This window comes from Hibiscus syriacus, unplaced genomic scaffold, assembly GCF_006381635.1.
Source record: "Hibiscus syriacus cultivar Baekdansim isolate YM2019G1 unplaced genomic scaffold, ASM638163v2 tig00110940_pilon, whole genome shotgun sequence".
Taxonomy (NCBI): Eukaryota; Viridiplantae; Streptophyta; class Magnoliopsida; order Malvales; family Malvaceae; genus Hibiscus; species Hibiscus syriacus.
Genome location: NW_024062923.1, coordinates 2,171,766 through 2,192,130, shown reverse-complemented (window position 1 = coordinate 2,192,130; position 20,365 = coordinate 2,171,766). Strand labels below are relative to the sequence as shown.

Genomic DNA, 20,365 nt, shown 5'->3' with positions numbered 1-20,365 from the left:
TAATAAAAAAAAACTTATTAGTCAAATTATTTATTTTTATTTTCTTATATTCTCTCAAGTAATAAATTTTAGATTCATTAAGAGCATTCTATTTTCTTTTTCCCTCTTAATAAGATTAAATTTAAAATTTATAAAAATATATTTTTACAAACTAATGAGATGAGATACTAGATTTCTTAAGCTAGTTTAAGGGTTTGAATCTCGGTATTTACGAATATAAAAAATTAGATTAGTCAAAAAATATATCATATATACCAAAGATTAATTCAATTTTTTTTTTGTAAAATCAATTTTTTTCTCATATCATATCAACATTCTACGTATCAACGCTCCAAAGATTATAAACAATTTAAATTATTATTATTGTTATCTTTATGATCGACCACGACATTAATTTTAGTGTTGATCGTTAAATGTTAGTATTTATTATTTCTCCTTTATTTTATTATATCGAATCTTTACTTTTTCTTGTTTTTTAAAATTTTAACAATCATACCTTTATAACACGTTTTTACGTCTTTTGGCATGTTTTCAGCCGTTTGATTATTGTTTTTGTTTATCTTTTTCCTTATGGTTCGATTTAAAATTATCGTGATTTATTAAGAGGACATTCATTTGTTATCATATTGATATTCTATGCTTTAAATCATCTGATTGGATTTGGATACGTGATTTGCTTTCGTAGATAATTTTTCACGTCGCTTGGCTCTGATTTGTGGTTTATCGATGGTCTTTCAATAGTTAGATCTCCTTTTTTGATTCGTTTGTCTATATAGTCAGATCAGTTCGTATATACTTTTTATTTGGATTTATTTGCTTAGAAATTTTAACCTTTTTTTTGCACAATCCTTATGTGGTCGTAGGTGACTAATTTTTTATTTTGACGATTATAAGAAAATATTTTTATTATGCGTTTAATTTATTATTGTTGTTGTAAATATTTCTTATAATCCAAGTAATTTTTATTTTTACTAAAATTAGTTGATTCTATGAAAATAATAATAATTCAGTCTGATTTGAAGTAAAACATTCTAATTATATTGCAAATGATGTACTTCATGCTTTTTATAACTAATCAACGAAAGTATCCAACTCCAAAACGAGGTAAAGGCTTGACCAATTCTAAGGTGACGTTTGGTTCGTTGGAATGTTTATGAGGGAATTGAAATTTGTGAAGGAATTGGAATCTGTCAGGAATTAGAATCTAATTTCATATTCTGTTTGGTTGGCAGAAAATTGAATTGGAATCCAATTTCATATTTTGTTTGGTTCGCAGACATGTCAGATGAATTTAATTTTAATAATGTAAAATGACAGGATTGTTCTTATTTTTTTGCTTAATTTTAGTTTGTTTTATAAATTATATGTAACAATAATAAAAAAATTTAAAATATTAAAATTTAATTTTATTGATTGATTATTCATTTCAATAAATTATAAAAATCATGCTAATAAACATCATAAGTTAAAATCATCCCAATTACGAATGACCATGGGACGGGTTGGGTCGGGTTTTTTGGTCCACCCGACTTGACCCGAGAACAAGGGAACCTCCATCCGAGACCCGACCCGAATATATGAATTAGAAACCCGACCCGAACCGAAATAATAAAAAAATATTTTTATTCAATAAAAATAGTGACTTAATTGAAAAAATTATATATAGAGGGGTATTATTGTAATTATTCCCAAAATATAAGGTAAAATTATATATTTTTCGGGTCGGGTCGGGTATTTTTCACCCTAAACCCGAACCCGACCCGACCCGAATATCACACTTAAAAAACCGACTCGACCCGACCAAAATAAAGTTTCACCCGACCCGACCCGAATATATGAATTAGAAACCTGACCCGAAATAATAAAAAAATATTTTTATTCAATAAAAACAGTGACTTAATTGAAAAAATATATATAGAGAGGGGTATTATTGTAATTATTCCTAAATATATAAGGTAAAATTATATATTTTTCGGGTCGGGTCAGGTATTTTTCACCCTAAACCCGAACCCGACCCGACCCAAATATCACACTTAAAAAAACCCGACCCGACCCGACCAAAATAAAGTTTCACCCGACCTGACCTGAATATATGAATTAAAAACCCGACCTGAAATAATAAAAAAAATTATTCAATAAAAATAGTGACTTAATTGAAAAAAATTATATATAGAGGGGTATTATTGTAATTATTCCTAAAATATAAGGTAAAATTATATATTTTTTCGGGTCGGGTCGGGTATTTTTCACCCTAAACCCGAACCCGACTCGACCCAAGTATTACACTTAAAAAAACCGACCCGATCTGAACCCGATTTTTTTATAAAAAAAATCCGACCCATCAGGTCGGGTCGGGTCGGAACCCATCAGGTCCGAGTTGAGTGGCCATCCCTAATCCCAATCAAAATATATTAATAAGTTACCAAAAAATTGATGATGGTAATATGGTCAAATTTCACATTCCCTCCAACAAGAGAATTGAATTATATCATAGAATGGATGAAATTAACTTTCCTTCATTTGATAGAAAGTTGAAATCATAAGGGATTTTAATTCTCTTAAAAAACTTGAACTAAACATGATAAAATAATAGAATTAGATTCTAATTCACCCTAATTTCAAGGGATTCCTACGAATCAAACGCCACGTATATTATTAAGTTTTCTACGTCAAAATAAGAGAAATTATTATATGAGCCGTTTTCATCACTTCACATATGATCCCGTCCAATTATTTAATGTCATATCACTATTTTTTTTTCTACCTCATATTTGAAAAGTCGTCTTCTTCATCTCTAATATTTTTCAACTTGAGAAAATGTTGAGAAAATTCAGATGAAATGCAGAAACAGGGATCTAAACATGATTCAATATTATTTGATTTTGAATATCCATTTTCGTATATATATATATATATATATAGTGTTATAGCTAAATTCTGTATATTAAATATGGATTATTTTTAATTCATCCAAATTTATAAAGAAATCATACGATAAAATGACATTTAGAATTTGTATTTGTACTATCTACTGAATTCAAGTGGAGTATGTCAATGATTTATTCTAGCAGCCTGGAAGTTTAATCGAGTATTTTTCCTTTACAATTAATATTTTAAATGTTTTTAAACATAAATTTGAATTTAGTATAAAATAATTAAATTCATTTTTGTTAAGAAATACATTAATCGAACGAATTTGATTAATTTAGTTTTCATCTTGAATTTTAATTTTAAAGAAAGTTAATCAAGTTTATTTTAAACTACTATCTGTTGCGGAAGACGGCTATCTAATAGAGCAAAAATGCAACTGATAATTTGAGAAAATAAAAATTAAAGATAAAAGAGACACAAAATTTACGTGGAAAACCCCTAAATTTTATATGGTAAAAACCACGGGCAACGGTAGAAGAATTTCACTATGAGAAAATAGGAATTACAACCTCTCTCGATCTACCAAGGAGAAAATAATGATAATTCTCTCTTGATAAAAAGGAGAAAACAACTCTCAAGAAACTCTCTAAATTCTCTCTAGTATTGGAAGAAAGCTAGAGTGCTTTGGGATGATTTTGAAGCTAAATGAGCTACGGTATTTATAGTTGAAGCTTTAAGGACTAATTTGTAAATACCCTAAATTATAATGACTAAAATTGAGATTTACCCATTCCTAAAAAATAACAAAAAACAGCCCACTTTCGGTTCCCCTATATTTGACAAAATTCATTCAATTTTCTTCAACTTGCACCGAAAGTCATTTTGACTTTCAACAATCTCCCACTTGAAGATTTGATTGGAACAATCATATCTTCACACCATTCTTTCTACCTTGTACCATCATGTTGCTTACATTTTTGTCAGGCCACAAGAGGAACGACACCAGCTAAATTTATCAGTGTTGATTGCATTCGTCATGAAATTTGCTATATTGTCTTTGGTATGGATCTTCTGCATATCTACCGTCCCTTATTCCACCTTTTCACGAATGAAATGGTATTGAACTCGTATGTACTTTGTCCTTGAATGAAATGCTGGATTCCTTGCTAGATGCTAGGCGCTTAACTGTCACAAAACAGAGAGACATACTCTTGATTGTGCTCAAGCTCCTCTAATAGCATCTTCAACCAAATTGCTTCTTTACTGGCTTGTGTAGCTGCTACATATTCTGCCTCTGTTGTGGATGTAGCCACAACTGACTGCAATTTTGAAACCCAGCTTACAGCTCCACTAGCAACTTTGAACACATATCCTGTAGTATATTTGTTTTTATCCAAATCCCCTGTATAGTCATAATCTACATACCCATTGATTAATAAATTTGATCATCCGTAACATAATGCAACATTTGAGGTCCCTTTGATGTATCTCAAGATCATCTTTACTGTATTCCAATGCTCTTTGCATGGATTCGCCATGTACCGACTAACCACTCCTACTGCTTGTACAATGTCTGGTCTTGTGCATATCATAGCGAACATTAAACTTCCCACTGCTGATGCATACGGTACTCGAGACATCTCCATCCTCTCTTTTTCACTGCTAGGACTCATACTGAAAGATAATTTGAAGTTAATATGAAGAGGGGTAGAAATTGGCTTACAATCTTGCATGCTGAATCGTGACAAGATCTTCTTCAAGTAATTCTTTTGTGAAAGCCAAATCTTCCTATTACTTCTATCTCGGTGAATTTGCATCCCTAGAATCTTGTTTGTTGATCCCAAGTCCTTCATTTCAAATTCCCTAGCCAATTGTGCCTTCAATTCTTCAATATGATCTTTGTTGGGTCCTGCAACCAACATGTCATCCACATACAACAACAATATAACAAAATCGTTATCACCAGACCTCTTGAAATAAGCACAAGGGTCTGCATTAAGTCTGTTATATCCAAGGCACATAATGAAGGAATCAAATCTCTTATACCAACACCTCGGCTTCTGCTTTAGACCGTACAGAGATTTGATCAACCTGCAAACCAAGTTCTTCTTTTCTTTTTCTTCAAAACCTTCAGGCTGGAGCATGTAAATATATTCTTCAAGATTTCCATGAAGAAAAGTTGTTTTAACATCTAGCTGCTCTAGATGTAAGTTCAATGTAGCACACATTGCCAAAACTACTCGAACTGTTGTTAGTCGAACCACAGGAGAAAATATTTCATTAAAATCAATACATTCTTTTTGAGCATATCCTTTGACCATCAGTCTTGCACGATACCTCTCAACTTGATCGTCACCATTTCGCTTGATTTTGAAGACCCATTTGTTATCAATTGGCTTCCTTCCTTGTGGTAGTGCACAAGGTCCCATGTATTATTTTTATGAAGGGCTTCGATTTCTTCTTGCATCGCCATCATCCACAGTGAAGCATTTGAGCTGTTTATTGCCTCCTGGTATGTTGATGGCTCATCGTCCTATGTTAAAAGGCAGTATGCAATATTAACTTCTATAACATAATCTGAGTGTCAATTGGGACGTCTTCTCACACGATCTGATTGACGAGTTGTTGGAGCTTCAGAACTCTCTGGTTCTTGTTCATCATGTGTTGGTTCTGCTTCAGAATAATCTCCTTGTTCAACTTCCTTTTCCACATATATCTGTGTAGTCTCTGACTTTTCAGCGCTATCATCATCTTATTTTCTTTGTAGTTTATCTTCTATAAAGATAACATCATTGTTGATGATCACTTTGCGGGCAGTGGGATCCCACAAGCAATACCCCTTTACACCATCAGCATACCCCAAGAATTTGCATTTCCTAGATTTTGGATCTAGCTTTGAAATTTCTTGGGAGTTGTACATCACGTACACAATACTTCCAAATACATGGAGGTTTGAATAATCAGCTGGTTTACCAGTCCACATCTCCATTCGTGTCTTCAGCTCTATTGCAGTTGATGGAGCTCGATTCACCAAATAACAAGGTTCTGTTCATCCGCTCTGCCACTCCATTTTGTTGAGGAGTGTTCGCCACTGTGAACTGTCTTTTTATGTCTTCTTTCCTGTAAAAGTCATCAAATTCTTCGCTTGTGTATTCTCCTCCATTATCTATTCTGAAACACTTGATCTTATTTTCATAATCAAGTTCCACCCACGCTTTGAAGTTTTTGAAAGTTGAAAACACATCTGACTTCTTCTTAATAGGGTACACCCAGCATCTCCTAGAGTAGTCATCAATAAATGAGACAAAGTATTTTGATCCGCCTAGGGATGTAACCGGTGCTTGCCATACGTCAGAGTGAACCAATTTTAGAACACTTTTGCCTCTAGAATTTGATGTGTTGAATTTCAACCGGTGTTGCTTACTTGTTATGCAATGCTCACACAAGGTAAGTGATACCTTTGTTAAGCCTGAAAGTAGGTTTTGCTCCACAAGGACTTTCATTTTTTGTTCTGACATGTGTCCAAGTTTCTGATGCCATAGCATTGTAGAATTTGAACTACATGAGGCAACAGAGGCTTCTGCTTCTAGCAAAGTCTCTCCCTTCAGCATATACAAGTTTGCAGCTATCTTTTCGCCTTTTAGCACCACAAGCGCTCCACATAACACCTTCATGATTCCTTTTCGTGTTTCAATCTTGCTTGCATTATTATCCAACAATCCGTAGGATAATAAATTTTTCTTCAGGCCTTTCACGTGCCGCTCATCTCGAACAACTTTAATTGTTCCATCATACACCTTCAATTTGATGGTTCCCACGCCAATGATCTCTAAGGCATGATCATTGCAACTATACACAGATCCTCCTGAGACAGGTTCATAATGATGGAACCATTCTCTTCTTGAGGTCATGTGATATGTTGCTCCTGAATCAATGAGCCATATATATGCAAATATTTTTCTGCCTTCCACGGTGGTTGACGCTTCACAGCATAGAGCATCTCCATCATCTGAAGTGTTTGCGGTATTGCCTTGTGGATTGGAGTTTTTATTTAGACTCCAACAATCCTTCTTCAAGTGGTCATTCTTTCCACAGTTGTAGCACTTTAAATTCTTCTTGCTTCTCGACTTCGATCTACCATGATTGTGACTGCTGCTTTGGCCACGTTCTGTTGATCTCCCTCTCATCGATGTTAACGCTTCTGCTTGTTGCAGATTTACTTGTCTGTCTTCTTTGTTCTTGCACCGATTTTCTTCTTGTAGAATAGCAGCTGCAACGTCATCGAAGACTAGACTGGTGATATTACTGTTTGTCAAGTTGATGATGAGTTGATCATACGAATCCTGTAGTCTTTGAAGTAGAAGTTCAGCACGTTCCTGTTCTCCTATTTTACAGCTTAAAGATGTAAGCTGAGAAAATAAAGTGTTCAGTGTATTTAAGTGCTCCGTCACTGAAGTAGATTCTGGCATACGGAGAGTGTACAATTTTCTCTTAAGGAAAATTTTATTGTGCAACGATGTGGCCTCGTACAGTTTGGTGAGATGATCTCATATCTCCTTAGCTGTCTTTTTCTCCTCGATGCTTGACAATACTTCATCTGTTAATGCTAGATGAAAGTTTGCCATAGCATTCCCGTCCATTTTGATCCATTTGTTATCATCTGTGAAATCCACCGGCCTTTCACTGATAGCTGCTAGACAACCGTCTTTCCTCAGGATGACCTTCATCTTCAATTTCCACAATGAGAAATTTCTCCCATTGAATTTTTCAATATCAAATTTCGTTGCCATAGCTTCTTTTACGGATAGCTCCCACTATTTCACTATCGTGAATAGTTCTCTGGAACCTTCAAAGAATGGGTAATACCTTCTTACTTTCTTATGTTGGAGGATCCACCTTTTGGTGGCAACCACAAAGACAATAAGCAGATATTACACACTCAAATCAGGCTCGGATACTAATTGTTGCGGAAGACGGCTATCGGATAGAGTAAAAATGCAACTGATAATTTGAGAAAATAAAAATTAAAGATAAAAGAGACACAAAATTTACGTGGAAAACCCCTAAATTTTATAGGGTAAAAACCACGGGCAACGGTAGAATAATTTCACTATGAGCAAATATGAATTACAACCTCTCTCGATCTACCAAGGAGAAAACAATGATAATTCTCTCTTGATAAAAAAAGAAAACAACTCTCAAGAAACTCTCTAAATTCTGTCTAGTATTGGAAGAAAGCTAGAATGTTTTGGATGATTTTGAAGCTAAATGAGTTAGGGTATTTATAGTTGAAGCTTTAAGGATTAATTCGTAAATATCCTAAATTACAATGACTAAAATTAAGATTTACCCATTCCTAAAAAATCAACAAAAAAACAACCCACTTTCGATGCCCCTATATTTAACAAAATTCATTTAATTTTCTTCAACTTGCACTGAAGGTCATTTTGACTTTCAACACTATCCACATAGAGGATATATTCAAAGTACAATTGTACATTAATTTATATACTTAAGTGATCTTTATTATAAAAATTATTTATTTTTATTAAAATTTTAAATTTGGATGCGTGCCACTATTTATTAATTGTACAATTAATATGATATCGAAAACGAGATATCTAAATGAATTATAAGTTTTATAAATTTGAAGGAATAAATAAAGATTTTTAATTTTAATTGTACAAATATAAATATAATGTTTTACAAAATCCATGTGGTCGCATGGCTGTTTTGAGCTTTTGAAGTAAAATGAAACTTTTTCATTTTTATATAAATAAGTTTTAATAAATTTATATATATTTGAAAAAAGATAACCATTTTTTTATACAAATATACGTATATATGTATACACACTTTCGATCAACTATACATACACTATTATATTATTAGATCATGATTGAGTTGTAGTTTTTAGTTGAGATTTTGGATAGGAACCCAAAGTAGGAAATAACTCAAATAAGAAAAGGAAGTGAAGGAAATTTAAGAACAGAGTTTGCAAAGTGGGTTCTTCGGATTTCTTTTTTGGGGGGCTTTTGTTGATTTTTCTAAGGAATAAAATTGTGATTTTTGGTTTGGGTTTGAGAAGATGGAGAAAAGTGAGAGTGGTGGAGGCGGTTATGTAAGAGCAGATCAGATAGATCTGAAGAGCTTGGATGAGCAACTTCAAAGGCATCTTAGTAGAGCATGGACAATGGAGAAGAACAAGAACAGGAAAGAGGAAGGGGAGGACGGAGGCGGCGAAGGTGGTGTTGAACAACTGAGGTCAAGCAACACCGTGAGAAGACAAGAGTGGGAGATCGATCCTTCTAAGCTTATCTTCAGAAGTGTTATAGCTCGTGGAACTTTTGGAACTGTTCATCGTGGCGTTTATGACGGCCAAGATGTTGCCGGTATTGTTAGCCCCTCTCATTTTTTTATGTTTAAGATATGTTTTTGATTACCCATTTAGTGATAAAACACTAAACTTTTCTCAAAATAACTTATTTTCCACTTGGTTGATGATTATGAAACTATAGAGATCTCTCTGTTTCTCCTATGGTTTCTTTGAAACACCACCTTGAAGTGAACTTTTTTCTGCATGAAATAGGAATTTGCATTAGGCATTCAAGGTAAAGCCATTACTTTAAGCCTTTCTGGTTGAGAGGTTAAATAATCTGAAACTGTTAATTTTTCACAGTAAGGGGCAATGATGTTGATTTTTGAATTCTCCATGGCTTGCTTGATTTGATTAATGTTCTTCCATTATAGCTGACTGAATTTGGAGTTCCTCAATGCCAATGGTGTTTTTGTGGCTTAATATGTTAAGGGATCTAATGTTTCAGTTACTGTTTTCATGATGTTATTTAGACTGTTCCATATGTTTGGCTGTAGAGAAAATGCAGTTAAAGTGTGGGAAATGAAATCGGAACTTACTTTCTAAATTTGATAAGACTTACTTTCAAAATTTGATAAGCTGCTTGTAAGCAACGAAAAAACATCTACCCTACGTGAATTTTCCTGGGCGGAAAATGATTTTCTTATGTAGTAGCAAACAGTTTACCATTAATGTGAATCTGTTTTATTTTCTCACAGAGCAGTTTGTGATCAAAACTGGCAGATCTAACTTCTGGAAATCCGTGATTCACGAGAAGTTTTTGAGATGGTAGTTAGTTGAACTGATGCAGCAATTTAATTGATGTTATTCCTTTTTCGAAACTTTCATGTGTCCTAATTTATTGTTCATATGCACACATCTTTTATGGTAATTTTGGAGATAAAAAGCTAGACAATTAAAAGAGCCTCATCAATGTTGTGAACTTTCATGTTTTGGCTAACTATAAAGCTGCCAAATGGACCTTATCTCATCTACTAGAAAATACCTCCCAAAGTATTTTCGATGAACTACATGAACTCAACGACCCCATTAATCAAGTTCTAGATTTAGTCTTTTATGGATAACTCTTTGATGTGTCACAGGACAGTTTAATTGATGTTTCATTCCTGTTAAATCAGTTTAATTGATGTTTCTTTCCTGTTAAATCATGTCTGAAAAACAGAGAGATGTTGGACTTTTGCTTGTTTGTTTGTAAAATTTTACCCCCTTTTTTCATTATTTGTTCCATCATGCTTAGTTAAACTTCTCGACTGGGGAGAAGAGGGCCACAGATCAGCAGCTGAAATAGCTTCACTTCGAGCAGCTTTTACACAAGAAGTTGCTATGTGGCATAAGCTTGATCATCCTAATGTAACAAAGGTAATGTTTCTTATCTTGTATTGATTCCTTTTCGGGTTTCTTCTCTCCTTTCTGCATTCGTGCAATCAAATTAAAGTAGTCCCTAGTATAGTATGCTGGAAGTACGAAGATCGGATAATCATCCTTTCCTCACTGTTCCTGACCTCAATCCCAAAACTTTTTAAGGGGTGTCTCTGTTGTATTGGTTGGATACTTACGTTTCTCTTTAATCTATGTTCTAAATTACTCATGCAGTTCATAGGGGCAACAATGGGCTCATCGGACTTGAACATACAGACCGAAAATGGTCACATTGACATGCCAAGTAATGTTTGTTGTGTTGTTGTTGAATATTGCCCCGGTGGTGCACTGAAATCTTACCTGATAAAAAATCGGAGAAGGAAGCTGGCCTTTAAAGTAGTCGTTCAATTGGCACTAGATCTCGCACAAGGGTCAAATTCCTCTGCCTTATCTGTACTCTATTTTATTCTCTTAGATTTACAATATATGAATACTATCCGAAGTGTACGTTGTAACTTAAATAAAGTTCCCCAATCAATTTTGTTGACACTGTTGCTCTTAAAACCTCACAGGTTGAGCTATCTTCATTCCCAGAAGATTGTGCATAGAGATGTCAAAACTGAAAACATGCTTCTGGATAAGACACGAACTGTGAAAATAGCCGATTTCGGGGTTGCTCGTCTCGAGGCTTCAAATCCTAATGACATGACCGGGGAGACCGGAACACTTGGTTACATGGCACCAGAGGTATACATTATACCGCTTGTATGGTTTTCGATCTTGCAGTTGTTCTCTCTCTCTTTCTTGTGAGTGGGTTTGCGATTATGGCTTGCTAAGTATTTAAAAAGCAATTATGGTCTGTGATTATGATGTTGTTATAGCAACCCTAGAAAAGAGGTCGGATCCATGACTTATTAGATGTTCATGGCGTTTTCCTACAATGTCAGACTGCGAAATGTTAGATAGAATGAGATTATAGCTAAAAGAGATCAGATCGGGGTAGATTGTTGCTACTTTCGTGTGCTCAAAACTTTCTTTTTAGGTGGATGTTCATCGATAGTTCAGCTTTCGTTCAATGAGATTATATGCTGACTTTTCTTTTTCAGGTATGGAAATCATTTGAGTTCCAATTTATCATCTAACATTGATGAATTGAAATGGCACAGGTCCTTAATGGTAATCCCTACAATAGAAAGTGCGATTTGTATAGTTTCGGTATCTGCTTGTGGGAGATATATTGCTGTGACATGCCATATCCTGATCTCAGCTTCTCGGAAGTGACGTCCGCAGTCGTCCGCCAGGTAAATGAATCTATCTCAGATGGTGTTCTCGGTTTCGGAAACTTTAAAAATTAGACTATCCTATACCAATTGTACGTGAACTTTTGAAACTACAGAATCTAAGGCCGGAGATACCTCGGTGCTGTCCAAGTTCACTTGCAAATGTTATGAAGCGGTGTTGGGATGCCAACCCCGATAAACGACCGGAGATGGATGAAGTGGTGTCGTTGTTGGAGGCCATTGATACATCGAAAGGTGGGGGAATGATCCCACATGATCAGCCTCAGGGTTGTTTATGTTTTCGGATATATCGCGGCCCTTGATAATAGTTTGACCCTAAAGATGCTTTCAGTGTAGGGTTCCAATTGATTCATATTTAATTGAATTGGAAAGAAGCAAAGAATGTAAGATCTGAAAATCCAAAATTGTGGAGTTTACTGACTAGGAAATGCTCCTCGGTGTGCTATTTTTAACATACGTTTTGTAAAGTTTTTGTTGTTGTTGGTCTTTCTTTCTTTAGTCATCCTTTAGTTTCCCTTGGTCGTACTTTGACCATTCATAGTCGATCTATTGACCAATTAATCTGGATCAAATATTGTAAAGGTCTATTATAGAAACAATATTTTCAACTTAATTTGTTTCATTCACACAAATATTAAATCTGAAATTATTTTACCTTGTAATCAAATGAAAATGAGTCCACCTTTAGGGGAAGTAATGTAATAATTCAACAAAACAATATATATTCTCTGTTTGAAACACTACAGATTCTGCCGAATTGAATGAAATGAAGCACGTGAAAGAAAACCGACTGATTTTAAATTCAAACTACAAAGAGGGATTTAGCCAGCTATCTTATAACTTGGATTCACCAAGTTTTCCAGGCCAGAAACCACTTGAATGGACTCTATAACGTCACCAACTTTCAGGTCTGCCAAGAAATCCTCATTTTCCGTCGTGTATCCGAACACTGCATATCGACCGTCCAATATATTAGCGTTGCTTGGTGTCAGTTCGCTTTCTTTAAGTAGCCAAAATACTTGGCTTGACGCGGAATTATCCTCGAACTCCTGTTGGAAAATAAAGTAAAGTCAGAAAAGAGGAACATGATTCCAACAAGTGATGAAACCAAGTTTAATGAATTCTCACATCTCGAGCCATTGCCATGGTTCCGAAAGCATTGAACGGAAGCTTCGTTTGAGCCTTGTATAGACCAAGCTCCTGTCAGAAACACAAATTGAGAACTCTTTTTAGAGTTCTGATTAATGAATTCACGGATTTGATATGTAAGAAGAAGAAAGCTGACCTCCAGTGTTTCTCCGTAGAAAGGTGCCTTTTCCCCATCAACCATGATTTCTAATGGTATGGTTCGACTTTTCTCAGTACTAGGATCAATAAAGCCCTCTGCAGGACCTTCGGGATCACCGGTTTGAACAACAAATCCGTCCGCTGCAGCAAATTCAATTAGGTTTAAAAGCTTTGAGTATCTTTGTTGTTGATAATATGCACAGATGTCCATCTCAAATATAATGAAAAAGTCTCATTTCGTCCTACTCTGTTAATGATATGACCGATTAAAACATAATAATACAATAACCTTTGTAATTTGTAAACTTCCATCTGCAAGGCAACAAGAAACTAGGAACAAATAAAGCAGTATCGAGTGTTACCTCTCTGAATTTCCATGCCATCATAGAAGCGTCGTTGCACCAAATCAACAAAGTTCCCAGCAGATACAGGGGCGTTATATCCATCAAGAACTATATGGAATACACGCTCCTCTAGATTTGGATTGTCCTTGACTTTGACCTTCATATCCACGGCTGCTCTCCCCTTCAAAAGAGGCATACTACGATATTCTTCGGATACTTCAAAAGGGAAGCCATCCACCATATACTCTTCAACACTGCAGAAATGCAATGCCCGAGGAAGATCTCAGCTGCAGTCAATGACAAGGTACCTATGAGAATAATTTATTTTAAGAGGCTTAAGTTATCAAGTCCTTCCCTAAATTTTGTCATGAAAATATCATACAGTTTTTAAGGCATTACAAGCAACCACTGCACCTAGGGACAACCCTGAAATTTGTTAGCTTAGCCTCACTGACTCGAGCCTCACTAAGTGCCAACAGCTGTGGCATGGTTGATACATCTAGTTTGTCACAGTGGCTAAACATGCCTGCAGTTGCAGACCTAAACCTATTTTGGTACACTTCTTATCTATGTTTCTCGAACTCAGGTGTAAGTGTTGGACATGGGTGTGTTCATTTTTTAAGTTTTTCCATGTATTTAGAGGGGCTTTGGAGGGTTAAAGTATATCCTTATACCCATGCTCCCGAAATGGGTGTCGAACATGAATGCTTCAAGAGAAATGAAGAGTCCGACCAGCATAGCTTCATATACAGCAGAGGCGCAGACACAAGTGGAATGATTATATTTGCCTCACACCCTGAGCAAATGATACAACTCTACCACTATATGACAGGTCAAACACAGCTTTTTGGCAAACTATGTATTTGGTACATATTTTCAGTGTGCTTTGACTAAATTTGATGCATTTTACCAACAAATACAAAACATATTAAGCAACATTGAGGGACTGCACATAGAAATTTTGAAGGGAAAATACAAATCAAGGCTAATTTCACTCATCCGCAACTTAGGGAAATTATCACATAGAAGCAAAAAGCTAACCACAGCAATAAGTTTTAAAGATTTTTTATTGAGATACCCACGCTCCAACGTACTGAAGCAGTTCCTTCTGTTTAGGTGCCACTGCTTCTCTATTCCGATCCTCCACAATCTGTTGTAGTTCCTCCATCCCGACTTCGAGCTTACTGAGAAATTCCACCCCATGGTCCTTCTTTGACTCAGCTAACCCCGAGATAATTGAACTCTTCCCTTGCTTGAGTGATCGAGATGCTTGCTTCACATTCTATGTTTTATGCAAAAGAAGAGCATTGTTATTTATGAACGAAACAACCACTATGCCTATCACCATAAGCATAAGCAAATATAGGATTTTAAGTTAGTTTAAAGCAAGGGAGTCGTACTCTCTCGACAGAATCGAGTCCCTTGACGCCAGCGACCTTGAGACTCTCAGTTATATCTTCTAGTGGCTTTTGTACTTCTCTTATAGCTTTACTGTCAATTGGCATATCTCAACAATGCTCCAGGGTCCTTTATTGGAGGCCCCGAGATTAAAACAGACAAATCGGACAATGAAGGGTTAGCTGCATTAGCCATAGGAGACCAGTCCAGTGATGGCATTCCAGTTATCAACCCAGCAGCCAAAGCAACTGAGATTGCACATTCCTTCAAGGAAAACGACCTCTTTTTCTGCTAAAACACCGAACTTCGTATTCACATAAATGGTTTAAAAAATCAATCTTTAACCAAAACTCACATACATACACATATATAGAATCAAAGCAGAATCACCCACTTGCATCATTTGATCAAATTCACATAGGAAAAAAAATACTTGCTTTTCCCTAACGAGTCCAATACATCAAACGCTTAACCTCATAAATGTAGCATCATAGAAAAAAGGGGGGGGGGGAAGAAGACCCAACCTGCCCATTTTGAAGCTGACAGCGAGCATGCTTGTGGGAACTACATTTGGGCAAGAACTGTCGATTCCGACAAGAACAACTCTTGGGAGTCCCTAAAAAGATTGAACCTTTGGTGGGTACGCTCGGATTATTCCATTTAGAGGTAGATAAAGAAGAGTAAGTGTTGCAAGAGATGATGGTCGACATATTTACAAGATGATGGTCGACATATTTACAAGATGATGGGAAATTAAAATATGGCAGTAGTAGTACCGATAATGTATCAGAGACTTTTTTTTGGGGGTCAAACAGAGGTTTTGAGATGGAGAAAAAGATAAGGTCGTTGGGCCCAGAGAGCAAACTGTAAACAAAAATGTTAGATGAATTTTGCATAGTTGGGATATGGTTTAATAACCATCCTCACGCTCTGGATAAGATTTCAGTCTCTTGGATTTTGGATCTCTTTCTTTTCCCCTTAATACAGGAGTTAATGAGTTAGATAGGAACAAATTACTACGCAAATGGTTACGGTTTGCCGTGCTCTTGAAGACAATATGCTCAAGCACATTACGTTAGAGTACTAGGTTTATAAGATTTACAGAGGTATCTAATGTAACGATCTACCTCAAAGGCACGATCTAAAAACTCTCAACTGTTTCCACCTATCTTTTCGGTCTATCTCTGACGACATTGAAGACAGTAAAATACCCTTCTCATCTATCTCTGACGAACTAGAATCTGGAGAATACTTGGATTGACCGTCAGATTTTATAAATATCTTATTACTATACCAAACTTTTCAATCTCGTCCTATATATTTACATCATTCTTTGTGATTCCTCACTTCACTTTTATATTGATACATTTATTCATTTTTATAACTTTATTTTTTTGATATTTTCCATTTTATGGTAGTGGACATGTCCACTACTCGAACCTCCTCTGACCTATTTCACTATCGATATACGATTTTCGTAGGTAATTCAAATTTAAGAGTTTTATTAAATCAATTCTCTTTTATTTTTTTTCTCTAATTATGTATTTTTTTTATGTATTTTAATCATTTTTTACTCTACTATTTTTTAATTTTTCTCTCTAATAACTTATAATTTATGTATGTTAAACACTTTAAATATCATTCCTTTTTATACAATCAACTAATTTTAATAATAAAACTTTCAAAATTCACCTAAACATAAATTCTGTATTAATTCCCTACCAACATAAATACCAAATACAGTACTCAAACCTAAACTACTGTATTAATTCTCAACCAACCTACCTACCCACTACAGTACTGAAACCTAAACTCATTAATTTTACGGTAATTTAATACATCAAATCTGTAATTAAAAAAAGAAAAGAGAAGTTGCCCACGGAAACATATGGTAGTGTGAAGAAATCACCCATTGAAAGAGACTTGTGTGGCGATAAACCTTGGTCGGTTATCAGCCCTATAAAATGAACCATATTTTAATAATAGAATGATTGAGATAGTGTAATTGAATTTTTTAATATTTAATATAATCTATTTTGAAGATTATTTATACATCTAAGGTGAATTGAACAATATCAATTTAAAGACGTTAGGTGTTTCACGCATCTTTAAGTTAAATATAAGCCTCTACAACTGTATGGCGTCTTCAGTTAAATTGAGAATATCCTAAGAATGCACATCGTCTTCAGACCAATAAAAAGTCTAATTCAAAAAATAATATGATGAATGTCTTATATAAAAAATAAAAATTTATAAATATATTTTTAATATTAAATACAATGAATCACAAACAAAAAAAAACTAGTAATTATATATTTATAACTTTAAAAATCTAGATAACATACAACTTGAAAATAAAGGCCTGGAGCCCATGAACCCAATCCAATAAGAATAAGACCAATTGAATATGGCAAGCCTAACATTTGCAAATGATTAATGTAACACATTTTATGTCCGTGAAAAATTCGAATTTGATTCGATCAAAATTTAGTTAATACTTAATTCAAGTTGATTCGATTTAAACTCAAGTTGGATTTGTTAAGTTTACGAACAATTCATTAATTACTTTTTATAATCTTTTAATAGTTACTTTAAAAATTATTACATTAAAAAAATCTAAATAAAGATGGTTTATAATTCAAAAATTATCATTTAGATTAAAACTACTATAATACAATTAATAATCTTTAGAGTATATAATTAAAAACTTTCAGTTGAAATTTCTCCTTAAGTTATAGATTTAATACTCTTTAAAAGTAAAAATTTTCGTTTTTTCTCTCCAATTGTTTAAAAACAAAATTCTGCTGCAAGCCTGCAACGGACGAAACTTTATTAACAATTACTAATATTCTAAGTTATATAAAATAACATTTTAACTTAAAACATATTGTAAATTAATCTTAATTAAAGCACCACCCAGCATAACTACGCATTACTGTCAGTTTCAGAAACAAGCCTATATAAAGCTTGATAGGGTACTGCATTAATGTCAGAACCACATATACAATCAGAGGAAAACAATATGGATATAGATTCCTGTAAATTTTCATCCCATCATGTAGTTCTTTTTCCCTTCATGGCCAAAGGCCACACCCTACCGATTCTTCACCTAGCCCGCTCCTGATCCGCCGAGGTATGGAGGTGACACTGTTTACCACCACCGGCAACCGACATTTTATTGCAAACTCTCTTGCTGACACATCCGTCTCCATCATCGAAATTTCTTTCCCTCAAACTGTCCCTGAAATCCTGCCCGGTGTTGAAAGCACCGACGCATTATCTTCGATGACTCTCTTTTATCCATTTTGCAAAGCCACAAAGCTGATGCAAGCGGAATTCGAGAAGAAGCTGGAGGTTCTGGTTCAGGTTCAACCAGTGAGCTTCATGGTGTCGGATGGGTTCCTATGGTGGACCCTCGAGTCTGCTTCGAAGTTTGGGTTCCCAAGGTTGGTGTTTATGGGCATGAACCAGTTTTCTTCAAGTGTGACCAGAGCTGTAGCTGAAGACGGGCTTTTTGATAGGGTCGAGTCAGATGATGAATTATTCACTGTAACTCAGTTTCCATGGATTAAGGTTACAAGAAACGACTTAAATTCGACATTTCTTGAACGGAATGATCTTTCAAAGGAGGTATTCATGGATCTATTTAAATCAATATCAAACAGTTATGGGCAAATTGTTAACACCTTTTATGAGTTGGAAAAAGTTTATATTGATCATACGAACAGCAAGGGAAGCCAAAAGACTTGGTGCGTAGGACCATTGTGCTTAGCTGAACCGGAATCACCCGAACCCCAAAAGAAACCCTTTTGGATTGATTGGCTAGACGAGAAGCTAGCTCAAGGGTGCTCTGTTTTGTACGTGGCGTTCGGTTCTCAAGCCGAAATCTCCCCCGAACAGCTCCAACAAATCGCGACCGGATTGCAGGAATCAAAGGCAAACTTTTTGTGGGTGATAAGAAAGAAAGAATCCGAATCAATGGATACTGAAGGTTTAGAGGAAAGGGTTAAAGGGAGAGGCATGGTGGTGAAACAATGGGTGGATCAAAGGCAAATACTGAAACACCAAAGCATCCAAGGATTTTTGAGTCACTGTGGGTGGAATTCAGCATTGGAAAGCATGTGCTACGGTGTACCAATCCTTGCATGGCCAATGCTAGCTGAGCAGCCATTGAATGCGAGAATGGTGGTGGAGGAAATCAAGGTAGGGTTACGAGTTGAATCCGGAAGAAATGGGATGAAACCAGGGTTCGTCAAATGGCAAGTGTTGATGAAGATGGTGATGGAGTTAATGGAAGGAGAGAGGGGAAAACAAGTGAGGAAAAGAGTGAAAGAAGTTGCAGAGATGGCTAAGATGGCTATGGAGGAAAATAGCGGTTCTTCTTGGAAGACATTGAACTTGCTTATTGATGAAATATGCAACAAGGAACAACACGTCCGTCATTGAAGATGTCTGTCGTTTAGGAAAGAGGACAACATGATACGTGACAGTTCAGTAGTGCTTTGTAGACAGCTTTTGTTGGAATTATTTGTCGTGATACGTACCTAAGGTTTTGGGGTTAATCATTGTTGATTTTAATTAATGATTTCACTAAAATTGAAATTACAAAATAAATGTCAATTTCTCTCTTAAATAGGAAGGGATAATTTGGATCAATTTTTAATTATGGATCGGTTCTTAGCTTTTTTTTCACAATATTTTTTATTGTCTTTTTTTAACAAAATGAATTTATTTTATTTTTATTTTTATTTTTATTTTTGGTAAATTTTTAAAAGCATTCCTATAAATATTTATAATTTTTAAAAAATAAATAATCTATTTTGAAATATAAAAACTTATTTTTCCATTATAAAAATTAAGATAATTTAAATCATTATAATTTTTTTTGGATAAATCAATTTATTACCCAAAGAAACAGAGTAATCTGCTACAAAAAACAAGAGCAGCAACCTGATTACATAGATCTCCCTACTTATAAAACAATTCTTCTATTAAGCTATACCCCATTGATTAAAAAGTGTAATATTAGCACAATCAAATCTATTAATGTTCCTTCCCCTCAATTTTATGTAAACTATATCCTTTATAACTTTAATCATCTCAAAAGCATTTCTAGAGCAGCCCCTAAATTGTATGTTGTTCCTCTCCTCCCACAGAGTGTAAATATGAGCACACCATGCAAGCTTCAAGATTGTTGTGAGTAAAGAGTTTCATTCCCAGACACCACTAGCCCATGCTATCTCAGCCTCCCAAGGCAAGGATCTTCTCATCAAACCACAGAGGTTCAACACAGCCCCCCAATTGCAGAAGCCAAATGACATTCAAGGAATAAGTGATCTCTTGTTTCCAAAGCATCATTACAATTACCTTCAATAGTTAACCCTATACGTTGTAGCTTGTCCCTTGTAGGAATTATATCCAAAAAAAAC

General features: G+C 35.0%; 1 protein-coding gene and 2 pseudogenes across 1 annotated transcript; 2 read left to right on the top strand and 1 right to left on the bottom strand.

Moving 5' to 3' along the window:
- The first annotated feature begins 8,749 nt into the window (after window positions 1-8,749).
- Window positions 8,750-12,391, top strand: LOC120147720 (serine/threonine-protein kinase STY13-like). The gene is made up of 6 exons (XM_039161030.1): window positions 8,750-9,263; window positions 10,485-10,606; window positions 10,841-11,037; window positions 11,179-11,353; window positions 11,773-11,907; window positions 12,003-12,391. The coding sequence occupies exons 1-6, from the start codon at window positions 8,960-8,962 to the stop codon at window positions 12,207-12,209; spliced, it is 1,140 nt and encodes a 379-aa protein (XP_039016961.1). The 5' UTR covers window positions 8,750-8,959; the 3' UTR covers window positions 12,210-12,391.
- A 195-nt stretch (window positions 12,392-12,586) lies between these two features.
- Window positions 12,587-15,677, bottom strand: LOC120147578 (annotated as a pseudogene).
- A 2,231-nt stretch (window positions 15,678-17,908) lies between these two features.
- Window positions 17,909-19,473, top strand: LOC120147755 (annotated as a pseudogene).
- Window positions 19,474-20,365: the final 892 nt, after the last annotated feature.

Bases quoted from the DNA above. Each gene is read 5' to 3' on its own strand.
- LOC120147720 (XM_039161030.1), top strand. From the start codon at position 8,960: ATGGAGAAAAGTGAGAGTGGTGGAGGCGGTTATGTAAGAGCAGATCAG. The intron at 11,038-11,178 runs GTCAAATTCCTC...AAAACCTCACAG, and splicing joins GCACTAGATCTCGCACAAGG to GTTGAGCTATCTTCATTCCC. The intron at 11,354-11,772 runs GTATACATTATA...GAAATGGCACAG, and splicing joins TTGGTTACATGGCACCAGAG to GTCCTTAATGGTAATCCCTA.